Raw genomic sequence first — 21,521 nt, 5'->3', positions numbered from 1 at the left:
TCTTTTGACTCTCAAGTATATATCCGACACTGTAAGACACAGTCAATCAACTGAGAACCACATCAGTCTATGTAAAACAAAAGATATTAATGGATCTATACTAAAGAGTCAAACTGGTGCTACCAGATCAGGCTGTCTATTGGCGTCCTGAGACGAAATGCACCTACATCGATTTTCTGTTTTTGTTTTCTATTCTCTTTTGTAAAACTGAATTATGTTCTGCAAAAACAAAAACAACCCCTTTTCCCTCCCCTCTCCTTTTCGTTTTCCTTCCCTACTTACCCCCCACCCCCATTATTTTATTTTCCCCTGTTGTAGAGCACTAGAATAAGCCGACTGCCCCCCTGCAGAGGGTAAAAATCCCTCAATGGGGCAACCAGTTAGCCGTGGGTTGCTACCCGTAATGCCTTAGGACGTAATCCTGGTGATTGAGCTAACCTAGACCTGGGGGCATAAAAGTCTAGGCACTGCAACACGTTACTTCGGCCCTTGCTTTGGCTAGACGGGCGGTCGGAGAGGCCCGATCTGACCAATCGGCCAGTCACGCTAAGCCCTAGCACTTACACCCAAAGTACCAACTACCACAACAAAGAACGAAACTTAAAGGTACTCCCATCTTTTTTTTTTTTTCTTCCCCCACGACAAAAAATAGGCAAACCAAGTAAGTGCTAGAAGGCGCTGGCAAGGGTCAATCAATTGGAAAGACCAGAACTCAACACTCCATCTGAGCAAATGTATTTTTGAGGACATATTGAACAGAAAATATAGTGCTTGAGAACTCCTTACCAAAATAGCATATATGCCCCAATTTTGGACTCCGAGGTGGGTAGGGAGCGTGGTTGATGAAAAATAAATACCAAAATCCATAGCTAATAAAAACAAATGCATCCCCCTCAAAACCCTTAAAAGAAAACATTCCTCTGACTCTGATCTCTCAAGCTCAGATGAAGAACAAAAATTCAAAACTAGAAAAACTGTTCCAACTATAGACGAAGGAAACTTCCTACGATTCTTGGTTATTGAATTAATCGAAAATATAAAAAATTGGAAATTTATCACTTTTCCTAATAGAAAAAAACATTATCCACAAAAAGTAAACCAAAAATGATCAAAAAAACAAAAGCTGGAAATCTACTAGTTGAGATAACCAATCTTAGAGATGCTTAATCTCTACTCAAAATGAAGAACTTCATGAGTACAAGTGCAAAGTCTTTCCCCATAAAACACTAAACACTTCGAAGGGAGTAGTTCGAAGTTATGAACTATCGCTAGCAACTGAAGAAGAAATAAAAACCGAATTAGAAAAACAAGGAGTAATCAACCACATCCGCATAAACATAAAAAGAAACAATAAAATAATAACAACCAATATATATATATATATATATTAATGTTTAACAAATCAACAATACTTAAGGAAATAAAAATTGGTTACTTAAATGTAAAAGTAGACCAATATATCCCAGCCCCATTAAGATGTTTCCATTGCCAAAAATATGGACATCATAGAGAAGCCTGTAAAGGAATAAAAAATGTGGAAAATGCGGCAACAAAGAGCCTGACCACACCGAAGAAAAATGCATAAATGAGGTGAAATGCGCAAACTGCAAAGATCACCTGGTCTTTTCTAAAATATGCAAAACATATAAAAAAGAAATTATAGAAGTAAAGTACAAGAAAAACACAACGTTTCCAGAAGCCAGAAAAATAGTTGAGACGTACATAAAAGACAACACATATGCTGAGACAACAAAAAAGACAACTAAACCATACCAACATAATGAAATACATGATCAATATAGGGAGCTGATAAACAAACTGATTACATTAAATATTAAAGAATAGCCTGAAAGAAAAATACTCAAATCTGGGAAATAAAATAGAAATAACAAATCCAAACAAAGAAAATAATATTCCATCTACAACAGTACCATTAAAAAAATTATCACAGAAACCAACAAAACAACTACCAGAAATTAATAAAAACATAAGCAATGATAAAACAGCAAATAAAGAACGTTCCAGAAAAGAAAACCAAGCAATGGACACTCAAAATAGATTCCAAATTCTAGAAAAAATGGAAAGCGAAAACACCCTAGATAAAAAAAAGAAATGAAACACAAGTAATCAAGAGGGGAAAAAATGAACAAGAAGCCAAAACAGCAACATCTCAAGCAAGATCCAGATCAACGTCCAGATCCAAACAAAAATAAAAAACCAGCAAAACACTTCACCAAAGATACAAACTCCGACAAAAGAGAAACCCTCTACTTCTAAAGAGATGGAAATCGATGAAAACTAAACAGCCTCATGGATAGAAATAAAACACAACAAATTATCCAATGGAATTGTCGTGGAATAAGATCTAATTATAATGAACTTCTTATACTTATCTCACTCTTCAACCAAGCCATTGTTTGCTTACAAGAAACCTTCCTACAAAACAATAACCATTCTAAATACAATCACACTATTGAAAGAAAACTACAACATAACATAAATAAAATTAATAAATGGGCAACTAAAAATGGTTTCAAATTCTCCAAAACGAAAACAAAATGCATCGATTTCTGTAACCAACGCAAACTCCACCCTGACCCAACCTTACAGATTGAAGGCGAAAAAATTCCATTCGTAAATGAAAACAAGCACCTGGGAATCATTTTTGACAAAAAACTAAATTTCATTCCACACATCAATCACATCAAAACCAAATGTAATAAAGCATTACAACTCCTACGAGTCATCGCCCATACAGATTGGGGAGCTGACAAGAACACACTACTCAAACTATATAGAACATTAATTAGATCAAAATAGATTATGGTAGCTTCATATATCAATCCACCAGAAAGTCATATCTAAAAACCCTCAACACAATATGTCACTCCGGACTAAGACTAGCACTAGGAGCATTTCCAACCTCCCCTGTAGAAAGCCTGTATGCAGAAGCACATGAAACTCCTCCAATGCTCAGAAATCAAAACCTTGGTCTAAAATACTACACAAAACTTACAGCCAACCCCACAAACCCAGCACACAATAGCACTTTAAATCCAAACCGTAAACACCTTTTCAACCAAAAAGAAAACGCAATCAAAACCTTTGAACTTATAATAAAATCGATTTCCAAAGAAGCAAGTCTACCCATAGCTAAAATTCATGAAACTGTCCTACTCAAAACTCCTCCCTGGAAAATCGTATCCCCTAACATCGACCTAAGTTTAAGTAAATATGAAAAGAAACATACTCATCCAATAACTTGATGATCTCGATAAAATCAAAGAAAAGTATCCATACTGCACACACATCTATACAGATGGGTCTAAACAAAACAACGCAACAGCCAGTGCAGCAATACTGAATAAATCAATCAAAAAACAATCAAACCTCCCAAAAGAAACCTCAATCTTCAGTGCTGAAATACATGCTCTAATCCTAGCTCTCAAACTCGGCTCCAATAACAAAAAAAAAAACAAATTTATTATCCTTTCAGACTCCCAATCTACTTTAAAAGCGATTAAAAAAAAAAAAAAAATAAAAAGATGGACAACCCCCTAATCGCAAAATTACTCCAAAAATTAACTGAACTAAACAGTAAAAAAGAAATCATTTTCTGCTGGATACCGAGCCATTCCGGTATTAAAGGTAATGAATTAGCAGATTCTGCAGCAAAAAATGCCTTAAATCTCCCAATCGATGCAAATTTTAAAATTCCATACATAGACCTAAAAAGACGTATCAACGCATATACAACAGAGAAATGGCAAACCTACTGGAATTAACACCCTAACAACAAACTTCACAAAATCATGCAAAAAAAAAAACAAGAACAAAATACGAAACTAAGCAGAAAAGAAGTCAAACTAACAAGAATAAAAATAGGCCATACTCACTTAACGCACTCATATCTCCTAAAAAAAAGAAATCCAACCCATCTGTATACCTTGTCAAACACCACTCACAATCAAACATTAATTAAATGTACTGATTTTGTAACAGTAAGAAATCGATTCTACAAAGAAAACAATATTAAAGAGTTATTTGATAAAAACAATCCCCATTCCATACTCTCATATCTTAAAAAAAATTGGCCTTTATAAAAAAATTTAAAAAGAACCCTTTATACAGCTGTCCTGGATATGACCTAAAACTATATCCGATGGTGAGGCCCCAGCTTGTGAGCCTTGTGGAGTGTGGAGCCACCCTTTAATTGCCATTGCTCCCAAGTCCACTCTGACCTGGAGTGGTAGTACCTGTTAGGGTCCCAGCTATGGATTAAATAGAATCTGACTTAAAAAACAAATATACCCCATTAAAAACCATTCCTCAAAATAACTAGATTTGGCATTAAATAACCTGAAAAAGGTTGATATGCCGTAAAACAAAAACAACCAACCAACCATCAAGAGTCAAAACAATGAAAAGAATATGCTGTTGTCACAGCCCTACTAAATCATCCTACGGAAGTCCATGTTGCCAAAGTTTTAATCTAGCATAAAATATTTCTAAAGTTTACACACTGCATTGTTTTTAGTCAAGTCAATATAAAATAGATAAATCTGCTTGAAAAGGATGGAGTACTGCTGCCACAGCTGGAAAGGAGTCTATCCTGCCTTGACAGAGTACAAAATAGATTTTGTGGCTTAGTGGAGGATGCCATTTTCTTTTCCCTGCACCCTCTCTCCCACAGAAAAGACGTTGCGAGCCTCTTTGTTTTATCGTTATTTCCATGGCAAGTGCTTGTCTGAACTCCAATCTCTGGTTCCTCCCTCGCCAATCTTTCACGATAAACACCCGTCTAGCTGAAAGCACTGTCAATAACTTTCCCCACTCTTTATCTGCCAAAACCAAAACGTAGATTCCATGAACAAAGCTTCTTCCTCAGTTTGCCTGCTTCCCACCTGACTACAACTTGGATGTCTTCAAGTCCAACATAAACAAATTCCTGATAAACCGCCCCCTTAAGTAAGACACTTTATCAAATCTCCAATACTAATGATTACTATGACACTATCTAATTGATTACTGCACAAGCAATAACCCTTATCCCCCAGTGGCTTCTGGACCTTGAAAAGTGGTAACCTCCATGTTAAAAAAAACAAAAAACAAAACAAAAAAAAAACTTTCCTCGATTTTATATATTCACTTGAAATTGGCTTCCTTTTTGGAAATAACACATTTTATTTACTATTGTAAAGTGTAGAAGCAGTAGTGCACACAGCATACATAACATATCTAGACGACACTAATAATCCAAATTAATCTCAATAGATTGTTCATTACTCAAACTCTTTATTATTTTTAAAATTTTTTATTTGTATTTTATTTGAAATGCGTGTAAAAACTAGTCCGATGTATGCACATTAAAACTGCTGTTAACACTTCCTTACCTGTTTGTGATGTAATATACTTCAATGTTGAGATTTCAATTAAAAAAAAAATTGGTTGATTTATGGATTAACTTATAAGAAATACCTGCTTTTACTATGTTCAAAATTTCCTAACATTTATTTCAGGTGCTGTCTGCTGATGTTGGAGAAGATGCAGAGTGCCATGCGGCTAAATTACTTGAAGTTATTCTTTTGCAATGTAAAGGGCAAGTAGATCGGGTAAGTTATCAGTTTATTGGACATTATTTTGATTAGATATTTATTTTGATTGCATTTTGATGATTGTAAATCAAAATTCCCAGGAACCCCATTTCTCACTACTAAATTGTTTCGTATTAAAGTTAAAAATAAAAATATTTGCCTTGGATTGAATCGGAAACCTACAACCCTTCTGTGCCATGATACCATATTAACTTTTTTTGTAATCCAATGTTTAGTGATAGAAGAGGATCTACCCAACATTTTGTGGGAAATTTGTGTGCAAACACAAACCTCTCCATTGTACCTCTTGGATCAAATATATCCAAGTTAAGCTAGTTCGAAGGTATATTTCCCAAATACTAGGATTTCAAATCTTTTAATAAATATATATATATATATATATTAATACTAGCGGGTGGATGGGGGAGTACTTTTCTCGGTCGGAAAATATGCTTAAATATATTTTAATTTGTCCTGATTTTGTATATATTATAGTCGTGATTTCCAAGGTAAAAAAACAAAAAAAGTGCCATCAGCCAGAATCGAAACTGAAAACAAAACTGTAGCATTCAAAGCTGGTGACGTTACCACTGTACCAATGTGACATGCGTATGAACCGATTAAGAATAAACTAAGATGAATGTACAAACTGTATAACGATTTTTTTTTTTTTTTTTTTTTCAATTTTATTCATTTTTGACCCCTTTAAAAACTATTTTAACCGGCTAAAAACTCCTAAAAGAACAATCCATAAAAAATCCAATCATTTGAGGCCCCTAGTGCTTCTCTGCAACTTTTAGTTTCGGAAGAGATAGTTAGAAAATATAGACACAGACAGACATATAGCCTTTTATATATTAGATTTTTATGGCAACATGTAAAGATTTAATCCTCTGGTGGGCTCTGAATTAAAGTGTCCTTATGTCTGGCAGGTTTGAATATTTTCTCTAAATAAAACTTAGTTTTTTTTAGGCTGTTTTTTTTATTTATTTTTATTTGTTTTCTCTTATGATTTCTGAAAGTTTCAAATTCATTTTTACTTTCCAAGTGAAAAAAAACCCCTACTTTTTTCTGAGGAACTCCTGTTAGTCTCTCTTTTTTTTCTTATGTTCATGCCATGTAAGACGCAGCAATAAAACAATATGCATGTGAATTAAGTGAATATTTCTGTAGCTTTGAAATATTAAAGTTATATATGCTCTGAAAGTGTAAATTCATTTTTATTGAGTTTGTGTCAATTTCGAATAACTTTATTGAATATATACATTATAAGTTCACCCACACACACGCCACAGCACTTGAGTGTGTTCTTACCAGTCATATTAACACACACATCAAATCCATAAGCATCTTTTGTTGTCGTGTTAAGGTATGAATCTTAGATCCATCTTCCCAGGCTTTATTTTCTCTTTGAGAAAGGGTTTGTTAATTGCATAAAATGCCTCTTGGAAGGGATTGCTGGCAGAGCTGCTAATGCAGTTTTTGTAGGCCATAATACACTAATCTCATGGAGCTTCTCAAAACCACATCTGGCCTTGTATCTAACATTTTGCAAGGGAGCAAAATCATCACACTTGGCTTTATATCACTATATTATGTAATATTGAGTTTTTATGGATTTAATTTGATATTTGTAGTTGACTCAGTTTTGTAATTGATTTCAATTTGATTAATGTATGTATCTAATCTATATATATAAAAATGTAATTTTTGGTTCGTTTTAAGTGAATAAAACCATATTTCTACGTTACCAATTTATTTGAAATTTTCAGACAACCCATCTTTAGAGTCGAGGGATGTTTTTATGTTATTAAAATAAATTTACCTCGCGAATTATTAGAATATTCAATATAATAAATATATTTTCGTGCGAACCTGTTTTGTTGATAAAACTGAACTTCTGGTTCGATTCATTTCACAGCCACGAATTGATGAAACGAAGTAGATTTCATTTTCTGTTTACTTGATAAGTAAAAAAAACATTCATTTGTTTATCTTCCAATTTTTTAATTTAAAAATTTTTTTCTTTATTATATAAGGCAAAAAAAAAGTTTGTCGCTTGCTTTTTGAGTTTTTTTTGTTTTTGTTTTTCGATATAAGATTGATTGGTTGGTAAAAGTACAGTTTCTTTTTACGGATTGGTAACTTGCTTAAATAATATTTGGTGCTAATGCAAAGAGTGGTCCGCGCTATTTTTTAAATCGTATTTCCAGGTTTAATTAAAGTTTTATTATGTGTTTTTTATTCAATTGTAAGGTTAAAATACAGATTAGGTACAAAACACCCTCCCTTCCCCATGTTAAGAATGGCTTTTTAAATAACGTTATTATTTCAACATGGATCACTCTCGGCATGAGTACTGTACTTTCACCTAACAATTTAATAAACAAAACATGGTACTTATGCAGAGAAAGTAGCATAATAATAGAATAACGTTATTTAGAAAGCCATTCTTAACATGGGGAGGACGTTTTGTTACTATTCTATACTTTCACCTAACAACTTAATAAACAAAAAATGGTACTTATGCAGAGAAGGTACTGTTCTGAAATAATACCGTTATTTAGAAAGCTATTCTTAACATGGGTAGGGAGTTTTGCATCTATTCTATACTTTCACTTAACAATTTAATAAACAAAAATAGATAGTACGTATGCATAGAAAATACTGTGCTGAAATAATGTTATTTAGAAAGACATTCTTAACATGGGGATGGTATTTTGTAACTATTCTGTCCTTTCACCTAACAATTTAAAAATAAAACATGGTACTTATGCAGAGAAGCTACCCCGCTGAAATAATGACGTTATTTAGAAAGCCATTCTTAACATGGGGATAGGGGTGTTTTGTAACTATTCCGGACTTTCACCTAACAATTTAATAAACAAAAATTTAACTTAAGCAGACAAGGAACAGTACTGAATCATTAACATTATTTAGAAAGCCATTCTTAACATGGGGAGGGAGGATGTTTTCTAACTATTCTGTATTTTCGGTGCTAATGCAGAGAGTGATCTGCGCTATTTTTTAAATCGCATTTCCATGTTTAATTAAAGTTTTGTTTTTTTATTCAATTGTAAGGTTAAAGTACAGAATAGGTACAAAACCCCCTCCCCATGTTAAAAATGGCTTTTTAAATAACGTTATTATTTCAGCACGGATCACTCTCTGCATGAATACCGATTGTTTTGTTCTTTGCTTTTTTTACCATTTTTTTTTTTTTTTTTTTTTTTTTTTTTTCAAGAAAACCTTTTTTAACAAAGATTGGAAGTGCACGTTTTTTTTTTTTTTTTTTTTTACAGAAGTTATTTTTATATAAGAAAATATGAATGCTTTTAAAGAAATTGGGTACTCGTGCACTTATTGATCTGTGCTGAAATAATAATGTTATTATTTAAAAAGCCATTCTTAACATTGGGAGTAGAGGGTGTTTTGTACCTATTCTGTACTTTAACCTTACAATTGAATGAAAAAAAAACGGTAAATTTTTAGATTAGGTCCACCTCCACAATTTTCTTTTAAATGACGACTTTTGTAGGTTTTCGACTCTGCTGAATACGGAAATCGCATTAAATTTTTCAGAAATAAGTTATCGAGATATTAAAAATTTGTATAATGCATTGTAATCTCTGACAGCCGTCTTTTTTACACGCTTGCGCGCGTCATAAACAAATCTATGCGCGTAACAAAGATGGCCGCCAAAGAATACAATGCATAAAACAACTATCTATATCTCGATAACTACTTTTTTCTGCAAAATTTCAATGCGATTTCTGTATTCAGCATAGTCGGAAACCTTTAAAAGTCATCATTTAAAAGAAAATTGTGGAGGTGGACCTAATCTAAAAAAAATACCAAAAAAAAAAAACAAACCTTTACGATTTAAAAAAAAAAAAAAAAAAAAAAAAAAAAAAGCGCGGATCAGTAAGTGCATTAGCACCCATTAATTGACTCACGTGACCTTATTGCCAAATAAGGTCCGGCTACAGTGTTGAACGCGCCATTCATTTTTTTTTTTTTTTTTTTTCCAAGTTAAATTCAACTTTCACAATATCTTTTTATTTTTTTTTTATAATTTCACAATATCTTTTTTTAATAATAAAGTGTTAGTTAAAAAAGCACAGAATAGTTACAAAACACCATCCCTCTTTATGGTAAGAATGGCTGAAAAAAATATTAGGTACTCATGTAGAGAGTGATCCGTGCTGAAATGTTATTATTTAAAAAGCCATTCTTAATATGGGGAGGTGAGGGTGTTTTGTATCTATTCTGTACTTTAACCTTACAATTGAATAAAAAACATATCATAGAACTTTAATTAAACTTGGAAATTTGAAAAATACAAACGGTGATGGACACTGTTGATGTTAAGTTTGAGAAAATGATTTAAGACTAAAAAACTATACAAAATACTATCAGAAACCTACCGAATATGTCAGTCTGTCACAATAACATATAATCAGTAGGTGTCTGACATTGTTTTGTATAGTTTTTAACTGATTTTCCCAAACTTAACGTATTCAACAGAGTTCGCGACCATTCGTCTTTTTCAAATACATAGATAAACACTGCGTTTTTAAAGCCGATTAAACATTTTTCATTAAATAAAAACACTAAAAAATTCTCCAGTTAGATAGAAACGTAATTTACCTTACCTTTGCTTTCATTTATTCGTTTTTGAACAACTTTTTCGAATCTGTGTATAGTACCCCCCACCCCCACCCAAATATTAATTAAAAACTCACATTTTTGAATGCAATAAAAAAGAAAACTATTTAGCGTTTCAATGGTTTAGCAACTTTTGGCTTAATCCACTGAATGTTGGTCGAGACCAAGCCATGATTGATGGTAACTCCTGAGGATCCGAATCCAATTCTGCAAGAGTACCATATTCCCCCCCCCCCTTTTTTTTTGAGTGGATTGCTGTACTAAGAATATAAGAAACATGCATTTTCTCTTTTTATTAGAATTTTCCAATACACGAAATTAAGCCACAGCAACGCGTGGCAGGGTACAGCTAGTATTCTATAATGTGTGTATGCATGTAGGCAATATTTATTTATAGTCTCAGAAAAATGATTCATTTTTAAAACTTCATTTATCAAACTTGCTTCAGTGTTCAGGATTTGTTCTGTTGATTTCATTTGATCAACTCATTTTTGGTGTTGACTACTGTGAGATTGGCTACATTTCTTTGTCACTGTTTTACACTTCCAAAAGCTCTTGTAGTCTTGGTTTTTAGCTTGTCTTTTGAACTTAACCTTTTTTTTGGCTGGATCAGTTTGTCTCTCATTCTACTGTGCTCCACATAGTTGATGGGAGTTGCAATTAGGCAAGCGGGGAGACCAGATGTGATTAACAAAGTTCTTTAACAGCACTGACTGGGTCTTTTGGCTGGGATGACAGGGTGCTGAGTCTTACTGCTACACTTGTATGACTTACCTGCAACTGCCTGGTTGATCCAGAGTTTCACTATTTTGCTTAAAATATCGATATAGCTATTCGGGTTCAGCCTTGAACCCCTTAGGAGTGGGGTGACATGACAGCACTTCCATGACAAGTTTCTGTGTTCTGACAGTGTTAAATTATATTTTATGTTATATTGTTGAATACTAAATCTTTCTGACTTTTTCTATGCTCCTGCTAAAATTGAGGTTGTCTGAAATCTGCTAATTTGATCTTGTGATGCAGATTCTTAACCACAAATATTTAGGTTCAAATTTTTCCATGATCAATTTTGCACAAAACCAGAATTGAAATAGTTCTTTTCATTAAGACAAAACTGCAACGAAAGTAATTGAATATTTATAACTTAGCAGTTGAAAATAGAACAGATGAGATGCATATCATTGGCAGTGTGTGTCCATGCACACAAATCTCAAAATGTTAGCTGATGAATCTGTCACATTTGTATCTTTAACTCTGCTGAAACCTAAGGTACTGATGGAAGATCAAATTAAATAGAATAAAAAAAAAATATATATGCTCTTGCACAAGTAATTGATGCTTATTTCTCTTCTAACACTGTATATATATAAAATGTCTTGGAAGTTTTTTTTTTTTTTTTTTTTTTTTAACTTTTATAACTGTATAAAAATTTGTTTTTTGTTCTACCTTAACCTGGTTTATAATAAATATTTGATTTAAAGTTTTTTTTTTTTTTTAATTTGTTAAAAACCGTACAGTTTTTCATAACTTTATGTTTAAAAAATAATCATTTGATTAAATTTGCAAAATAAAGTTTTTACAAAAATTTTAAGTACTTCTCTACACCAAAGTGGAGTTGAGGTTAGGTACTATTTCATGTAAGGATGTTTCTGCTGGGAATCGATAGTGAAATTGGGATTGTTAAAGTTTTTTTTTTTTTTCATTTTGTTCTTACAATACAACTTACTATAACTTAAATAAAAAGAATTAAACTGGTTTTATGCAAATGAATTATGAACTCCTGCCAAATTGTTTTTTGGATTCCATCAAAGTTAATCAAATGAGCAACACATTTTTAAGAGAAAAATTCTGGACAAAAAAATTGGAAATTCGTCACTTAAAATTGAAACTTAATTTTAGCATTTTTAAGCAAGGGAAAAACATGTTGGTTCCCTATAAATTTTTGTAAATACAATAGAGTAATTCAACTAATATTTAAGGGAGGTAATCAAAGCTTTCTCATAGTTTCTCCCTTTATATTGGTTCCTAAAGGAACATTGGCCAATTAGAGTTGATTTTTTATTTTTTTATTTTATTTTTTTTTTATTTATTTTTTTTAATTTTTTTTTTTTTACATAGGTTGTCCCAATTTTTGTTGAATTGGTACTGGAAAGATTGACCCGGGAAGTAAAAACATCTGAACTGAGAACAATGTGTTTGCAAGTTGTGATTGCTGCACTCTACTACAATCCGCCTCTGTTGTTTGAGACCCTACAGACTTTGCGGATTCCTAATGTTACTGGCTCCATAACCTCTCAGTTTTTGAACTATTGGTTGAACGATATTGATTGCTTCCTAGGGTAAGTATAAAATGCATTGTTTTGCCATTTAAAACAATTTTTTTTTTTCTTTTCCCATTTTCATATAACCTTTAACTCTCTTGGAGTGCTGAATTTATATCTCACATCTATTTTTAAAAGTGACTCTGTAAGCCGAACTGTCTATTGTACGCTCAAATATACATTTGTAGCATATAAAAAGACTGCCAAATTGTCAAATTTGACTAATTTGCATATTGTGATGATGGATATCTGTAATTTGAGGTGATTATCTCATAGAAAATTGTAATTTTCTCATGCACATAGAAGTCAATTGCTGAATTTATTGTGTACTTGTGATCTTGTTTTACATGTGAAACTGGTTTTACTTGCAATATATCTATTAAAGGTAGTAGTAGTTCCTATTCACAATGCCTCCCTACGGGACAGAGTTAGACACCAGGGTCGTTTTTTAACGTGGAGAAAAGGAACAAAAATAAAAATTGTCTCAGTCTTGAAAGATTTCTCCTCTACTGACAGAGAACAAGAAATTGGAGTGCAGCATCTGAAGAACAGATACTACACTTTGATCTTGTCCCATAGGTAGTAGTAGTTGCAGCAATTTTGCAACAGCTGCACTAAGCAGGTCAAATGCTTATTCTGACCAAAGTATCTAGCTGGTATAAATAACCAAATGGACGGAGTATCCCCCCACCCCCACCTGAAGTAAATCTTGTCTCTCTAAACAAGAAGAGATACAAGAGATACAAGAGAGACAAATCTGTCCGAATACATTAAGCTTGAAACTCTTAGGGATTTGTGCTTGTGAAAAATAATTTTAAAAAGTTTTGAGGACTGAATTCTTTTGTAATTTTTATCCTATTTCGCAATTGTATTTTCAGTTAACTCCACTTTTTGATGTAGTCATGTGACTGTTGCCTTGTTACACTTGTAATTCTGTTTTTTTTTTGGTCTTTTTTCAGTTTACATGACCGTAAAGTTAGCGTTTTAGGCTTATGTTCACTGATCAATACTCCAGGCAATCGACCTAATGAAATTACCGAAATTGGTGGGCATATCTTACCTGCGCTCTTGTTGTTATTCAAAGGTCTAAAGCGAGCTTATGCTAGTAAGTATGCGTCAAAAAACTTTGTCTATCGATTTATTCAGATTTAATTTTTTATTTTTATATAAATATTTCCCTTTCTTTCATCAGGTAAGGCACAAGAACTAGATTCTGATGACGAGGAAGAAGATGAACTTGAAGATGGAGAGCAAGGTAAGGAACGGTTTTAATTTATCATTAAACTTCTGTATAGTAGGACTAGGCACAGCCAAAAAAATGCAAGAAAGTTTTTTTTTTTTTTTAAAGACGAATTAAAATCTATTAAAATCCATTATTCTTGAGTAACTTTTTTCTTTGTAGAAAGATAAAAACCTGAATTTTACTATTTTTAATAGAATTGAAAATTTTCTTTTTAAAAAAACCCAAAAAACATTCACAGCCATTTTGGTCTCGATAGATAAAACATTTGAATATTTCTTTTTAAAAGATTTTTGAACCAATTTTTTTTTTTTGTCTAAATAAGATTTAGGATGATTTGTTATAAGAATATGCAAAAATATAACATACATACCTGAATTTCGAATAATTCCATCTTTCAGATTTCGTGTGACAACATTAAAAAAAAAATGATAGTTTGGAAGAAACTACAGTAGACTTTATAGGACTAAACAAGTTCACATAGGCTCGTAAATTTCCATGTATTTTTAACGTTTGTTTTTGATTACATTAAGAATGGTTAAGTGAAGGGTTTAATTCTTTTCTCATAAGTGATATATATTTGTTGCCTACATAACCCCTGAAGTTAAGCAATCATCAGACTGGCCAGTACCAGATAGGTGACCATTTTGGGAATGCTAGGTGCCATAGTGTTGGAGACAATTCCTGCATCTAGTATCACGCTTGGTTGTCTTAACTCTGTCTTACCATCAGGATCAAGTTTTTCTGAACGAGAGTGTGGTGGATGCAAAAGTCCTCCACACTTAAAACTATGTCAAGTGCAAGTCACAGCCAAAAGGAAAAGGGGAGATAGCAACTGTTTGTAGATACAAGCAACAGGTGTATATAAGTGAGTTAATATCAAGTAACAACAAATTGTTGAAAGAAATTATCATATTTTTAGCAAAATGTGCATTTCTTTCTTTTTTTTTTTTTTTTGTATCGATTGTTCAAAGCATTTCCTATTTAACCGTATATTAGCTATATTGGGCTCACTAAAAGAAAATTATTAATTTATTTTTCAAAGATTTAAGTGTTTTTCGTAAAAATAATGAAAATTTATATTTTGCTAATCTGAAAGATAATTAACATTCAATGAATGTCACACTTCAAAACACAAAAGATGAAAAATTAAACAAATCTAAAAACGGATTTTATAAGAGGGTTCCACCCGCAAATTTTGACTTCTCCACTAGTTGAAGTCTTCTCTCCAAGTTAAACTGAAATGGGGAAAGATATCTGTATAGGCATTCAGTGTTTCCTCGAGCTGATGTTCAATGCAACTCTACTTCCTAGTGTATGTTTTGTCAAGCAATGTTGCTTTATGTGGATATGGCTCAAGTTTTTCGGAATCGGCACGAAGAGAAGTCAATGGATGGAAATTCCAAGTGGGGAAATAAAAAAAAAAAAATTAACAGTGATCTCTTGATCTTGGCCATCTGATACCATGAATATGGTCAGAAGTAACCTAGCATTTTCTCTTTACTGAGTAGAATTGATCATTTGTTTTGCACCAGAAATTTTTATTTTTAAATCAAATAGTTTATCAAAATAAAAACAATTTTTGACCCAAACTTTCTGAAGGTGAAAAATAATTTAAAAATCTGTCTTGCTTACCAAGATCAGAAAATACAAAATAAAAGTATTATCTTGTATATTCTAAAGATGTGAAATTAATTGAACCTAGCCTCATTGGTATCAGAAAAAGAAAAAGCAAATTCATTCACTGAATAGTATATTCACTTTGTATTGCCCATAAAAAATCATTCACTTCATACAGCATAGTCGATGCTTATTAAGATACAGTCAACAGATTGATTTTTCTTAAACAAGAACAATATTGTGTACTTAATTGTTATGCCGAAAATAGTAATATATCCAAAAAATACAAAAACTCAAGTAGAAATTTATTTCTAGTTAAAAGTAATTTTTACAGAGAATTGGGTAAAATCCCATTTTTCTTAGATGTTATAAAGTAGGCAGTAGGAGGCTAAATGAAGGGGACATAACTCCGAAAATAATATTTTAGATTATTTGTCCTGGCTGCAATATTTTTTGTCTATAGCAATACTTTTTTTTTTTTTTTACACCATAGGTTTTACTCCAAGAATTTTCGTAATTTTTGGATATATTACTATTTTCGATATGACAGTTAAGTATGTAATATCGTTTTTGCTTAAACGACAAATTTAAAAAAAATCTATAGCTTAACAAGCAGAGCAGTCTTTCAGTAAAGTACCCAGAATACTAGCTAAGGTGACGTTAGCTCTTTGTCAAGCACAATGGTATAGAAAGTCTGTAACAAAAGTTCAAAACTTTCAACAGTTTTGTGAGATGGCCATAAGGAGGCATTCTAGGAAGCATTTACTACGTATTGCTGAACTATGTAACTTTTATTGTTTGTGAATTGTTGCATTGTTTACATATTTTTTCAGATATTTTGGAGAGTGACGAAGATGAAATAAATGATGAAAGTCAAGAATACATTGAGAAACTTGAAAAGGTTAGTATTAAACATGGGTACACAAAGCCAAAAGAATGTTTATGAATGGAAATAGTTAAGGGTAAAATAATTTTAAATTATTTAAATCCTCATTGGATTTGTTTTTAATATTCATTTTAATTTTATTATCTAGAAGTGAGGACTAAAAAAATGATTTCATGATTTATGAAAATATGGAGGGAATGTTACATTTTAAAATTGTTTTTTTTTTTTTTTTTTACTCTATATTTCTATACAAATGTTATTTTAGAATGGGATTTCTATCTGCTATTTGTTGGAATATATTGAAATGGCTTTTAGTTAGGGTGGGATAACTTTTTTTCAAAGTTATATCCTTAACAAAATTCGTGTTACATTTTTTTTTTTTAATGCCCGAGATTAAGAATGAATTTTAAATGCAGAATGAAACTTTTGTGTTGCAGTGCCGTCATTCAGATGATGATACAGATGATGACTTCACAGAAGATGGAGCTGATGAGACTGCATTAGAAAGTTATTTGACTCCATTGGACGATGAAAATTGTCTTATTGATGAATATATGGTATTCAAGGAAGTACTCTCAAGTAAGAACAATTTTTTTCTATTTTCATAAATTTGCAGCTTTTATATACGCTTTAAAAGGTGTACAATAGGAAAAAATAATTACAAAAATATAACTACTTGCGTGTTATTTTTGGAGTACAATTATAAACAAGTGTTTGGGAAGGAGGTAATATTACTAACAAAATGTGAAAATCTTTTTAAATTCTTCCATTGAGTTAAGATGCTTCCATTTAATAATTGCATTTTTGTACTTTTTTTTTTTTATATTAACGGTTTCTGGAGTTTGTCTATGCAATATACATTTTATATATTTATAAAAAATATACAATAAAAAATATAGATATAAAGCATGGGTATATAAATTTACTTTTGATTAATTTTAAAATAAAAAGGTAAAGATAAAATTTAAATATAATAAAAATTTATAGGAATTTTAAAAAAATTGATATAAATGTGAAGGGAGAAATTAAAAATAAAGTAATTTATAAATTATCCAATAGTAAATTACACTTAAGTATTATAAGGGAGTTTGTGTTTGTTTATTTTTCTATGATTTATATTAATAATGGAATATTTGATTTTTAAACTTAGCAAAACTAAAATTTATAGATCATTCTCACAAATGTATCATGTTTGCACAATTATATGCACATATTACACAATTTTTAACAGTACCCCCACATAAATTGAAACCAGGAAGTTAGAACAGAATCTGTAATTGGACTGGAATCATCACATCACTTATGTGTGTTTGATTATATTTACATAGATAAATAATATGGACACAAAAAAACATTACTCCTACTCTTGTAATTTCTCTTATGAAATTTGTCTCTCATAAATGTATGATCACTACAAACTAGCGTTTGAGCATTGCTGTTGTTTGACTAATAGTTTTGCAAACAGTAGTTGTACAAATCAGTTAAGGTGTCATAAGTTTAAAGGGCACATCTCTCCTGCTCGCTCTACCAACCCGAGCTGTTTTCCTCAACATGTTATTATGCACAATTTTTTTTTTTTATTATAAAAATTGGATTCAACCATTGTCTAATAAGGCAGACCAAATGTTCAAGACAGTTGCTTGTCATAGACATAAGTTTAAAAACTTTACTAGTCTCTCACTTCTCTATTAAATTATCTATGTTTCCAGTGATTTTATTTAAAAATGCGTATGTAAATACTAGTATCAACCATATAATGCAATGGTATGCAACATTATCAAATATATTTTTTATTTATTAACAAGCACATTGTATGTGGATGGACAAGTACCCCCCCCCCCCCAATTGGTTAAACTCTTACGTAAGTTCACAAGCTCTCACTTAGCATAAATTCAAAACTCTTTGTAAAAGGATAGAACATTCTAGATGGCTGGTAATATATAAACAAAATAAAATAACTATTTTACTTTTTAGCTCTCCAAAGCAGTGATCTGAATTGGTATAGTGCCTTGACTGCAAGCTTAAATGCAGATCAAACAAAAGAGCTGGAAGATGTGTTTCGATTGTCTGAACAGAGAAGAGCAGCAGCTGGTAAGTGCCTTTTCTTTTTTTATCCTTTTCTTTTTTTATCCTTTTCTTTTTTTATTCTTTTCTTTTTTATCCTTTTCTTTTTTATCCTTTTCTTTTTTTATCCTTTTCTTTTTTTATCCTTTTCTTTTTTTATCCTTTTCTTTTTTATCCTTTTCTTTTTTATCCTTTTCTTTTTTATCCTTTTCTTTTTTATCCTTTTCTTTTTTTATCCTTTTCTTTTTTTATCCTTTTCTTTTTTTATCCTTTTCTTTTTTTATCCTTTTCTTTTTTTATCCTTTTCTTTTTTTATCCCTTTCTTTTTTTATCCCTTTCTTTTTTTATCCCTTTCTTTTTTTATCCCTTTCTTTTTTTATCCCTTTCTTTTTTTATCCCTTTCTTTTTTTATCCCTTTCTTTTTTTATCCCTTTCTTTTTTTATCCTTTTCTTTTTTTATCCTTTTCTTTTTTTATCCTTTTCTTTTTTTATCCTTTTCTTTTTTTATCCTTTTCTTTTTTTATCCTTTTCTTTTTTTATCCTTTTCTTTTTTTATCCTTTTCTTTTTTTATCCTTTTCTTTTTTTATCCTTTTCTTTTTTTATCCTTTTCTTTTTTTATCCTTTTCTTTTTTTATCCTTTTCTTTTTTTATCTTTTTCTTTTTTATCCTTTTCTTTTTTATCCTTTTCTTTTTTATCCTTTTCTTTTTTATCCTTTTCTTTTTTTTATCCTTTTCTTTTTTTTATCCTTTTCTTTTTTTTATCCTTTTCTTTTTTTTATCCTTTTCTTTTTTTTATCCTTTTCTTTTTTTTATCCTTTTCTTTTTTTTATCCTTTTCTTTTTTTTATCCTTTTCTTTTTTTATCCTTTTCTTTTTTTTATCCTTTTCTTTTTTTTATCCTTTTCTTTTTTTATCCTTTTCTTTTTTTTATCCTTTTCTTTTTTTTATCCTTTTCTTTTTTTTATCCTTTTCTTTTTTTTATCCTTTTCTTTTTTTATCCTTTTCTTTTTTTATCCTTTTCTTTTTTTATCCTTTTCTTTTTTTATCCTTTTCTTTTTTTTATCCTTTTCTTTTTTTTATCCTTTTCTTTTTTTTATCCTTTTCTTTTTTTTATCCTTTTCTTTTTTTTATCCTTTTCTTTTTTTTATCCTTTTCTTTTTTTTATCCTTTTCTTTTTTTTATCCTTTTCTTTTTTTTATCCTTTTCTTTTTTTATAAATCAGATGGAATACTGAGCAGTCTCGACAGAGTACAAAATCTAATTTGAAATTAGCATGTGATCTCTTTATAACCTCTTTCTCACCAAGAACAAGTTCTTAGTCTGTCAAAAAGGTTGATATGCTGTAAAACCAAACTAATCTTAGTCTCTCTGTCATTATTTCTATGAAAGATACTTGACTGAGCTCCTATCTTTGGTTCATTCTTGTAAAACATTCACAGCCTCCTCTTATTACCCCAATCAAAAGACTGTCCATTCTGCTTGAGTTGTCTAGCATTAGCAAGAATTTTCAGTTTCCTAATCAAAACAAAAACACAAAAAAAACTAACGTAAGGCAAACGAATGATGTTAAATGTAAAAATAGGAAAAAGAAAACAGAAAAACGACCGTTAAAATTTAAAAAAAAAATCTGGAAAGAAAAAAGTGAAAAATGGCTTAAATAAGCCTGTTTCACTATTAAAATTTAAAAAATCGGTGGGTACCCGGGTGTTTTTGGGTGGGGGTGGGGGGGTGTTAATGAAAGCGAAGTAACAAAAAACAAAGAAAAACCAATATTATGTGAAAAATGGCTTAAATAACCCTGCTTCAATATTAAAATAAAAAAAAAAAAGAAAAGATATCTCACACCACGATTCAAACCCAAAACGCTTAGGTAATGACCTAACGCTCTAACCAACTGAGGTAACACGACGTACCTGAAATTGTGTCAGTTCTTCAAATATTTAAACTAAATCAGGTTATGACGTCGTCTGACGCATGCGTAGAACCGATCTCGTTATGAGAGGACGTAAGGCAAATGAACGATGAAAACAGAAAAACGAACACATGAAAAATGGTTTAAAGAAGTCTGTTTCAATATTAAAATTAAAAAAATTGGTGGGTACCCGGGTGTTTTTGGGTGTGTGGTTGGAGGTGGATAAGCGAAGTAAAAAAAAAGAAACAGAAAAACGTACGTTACGTGAAAAATGGTTTAAATAACACTGGTTCAATATTTAAATTTAAGAAATCGAAAAAAAAAAAAAGAAGACATCTCACACCACGATTCGAACCCAAAAAACGTTTAGATAATGAACCAACGCGCTAATCACTGACATAACGTGACGTACATGACATTTGTTCAGACCGTTTTTGAAACAATGTTTTCTATTCTAATACTGTCTTAATACTTGCGCTTTCAAGGAGATAATTAGGTAGAGCTTAAGTTCCTACTGTTTTTTGATGTTTTCAAATTTTTATCTCGATTTTTCTATTTATATACTATTTTAATGAAACTTTTAAAGAGTATGTTCTGTACTTCATTCTACACACTTTTTAAACAATTTAAAAATTTTGGCTCCGGAAAAATTTATACGGAAGTTTCTGCTTCAAAATTTTTTAGATATAAACTAGACTTTTTGGTTTGTATAGTGTAAGATGCAGATTCTTTTAATCCCAACTGATTGCTTGTCACTTTGTTGACGAAATGTCTTTATTAGTAGCAATTATGGTATTGGTGATTTCGCAACAGAAACAGTTTAAGTTCTTGTTTTGATGACGACAGTATTTCCGTCTTTTATAGAATGTAATTAAAAGCGCCAATAACATTTTGTTCTGCAGCCTTTTTTTTCTTAGTAAGCTTTATCTAGTTTGCTATTTGGGAAGTGTGTAGAGCTCAGAAAAAAATGTTTAAATCAATGACTGCTTGAATTCTAATCTTGTAATCAAATTTTCTGCTTAATCTAATTTTTTATTGAAAATGCTTTTTTTTTTTTTTTTTTTTTAAACATCTTTAACGAAATACGTCCACATCTGTATGAGTTTATAAATTTTGAACCGGAAATATGCAGTAATTGATAGGTTTAATTTCTACAAATCTGTCAAATCCTCATTAAAAACTCTGTACAATCATGGACTATGAAATTTGCTGTGCA

At 31.0% G+C, this 21,521-nt stretch overlaps 1 protein-coding gene across 2 annotated transcripts in view; it reads left to right on the top strand.

Annotated features, from left to right (window-relative positions):
• Nucleotides 1-21,521, top strand: part of LOC145292942 (importin-7-like) — a 110,493-nt gene that overhangs the window by 87,825 nt on the left and 1,147 nt on the right. For both annotated transcript variants that reach the window (XM_080139117.1, XM_080139115.1), the window contains exons 21-27: nucleotides 5,520-5,612; nucleotides 12,381-12,601; nucleotides 13,543-13,688; nucleotides 13,776-13,838; nucleotides 16,277-16,344; nucleotides 16,767-16,908; nucleotides 18,304-18,420. In XM_080139117.1, the coding sequence (XP_079995243.1) occupies nucleotides 5,520-5,612; nucleotides 12,381-12,601; nucleotides 13,543-13,688; nucleotides 13,776-13,838; nucleotides 16,277-16,344; nucleotides 16,767-16,908; nucleotides 18,304-18,420 (850 nt within the window). The remainder of the gene's footprint in view (nucleotides 1-5,519; nucleotides 5,613-12,380; nucleotides 12,602-13,542; nucleotides 13,689-13,775; nucleotides 13,839-16,276; nucleotides 16,345-16,766; nucleotides 16,909-18,303; nucleotides 18,421-21,521) is intronic.

The sequence above is a fragment of the Euprymna scolopes genome, chromosome 14 (assembly GCF_053919585.1).
Source record: "Euprymna scolopes isolate OS-2025 chromosome 14, ASM5391958v1, whole genome shotgun sequence".
Taxonomy (NCBI): domain Eukaryota; kingdom Metazoa; phylum Mollusca; class Cephalopoda; order Sepiida; family Sepiolidae; genus Euprymna; species Euprymna scolopes.
The sequence above is the reverse complement of the archived record's forward strand: the minus strand, read 5'-3'. Positions and strand labels throughout refer to the sequence as shown.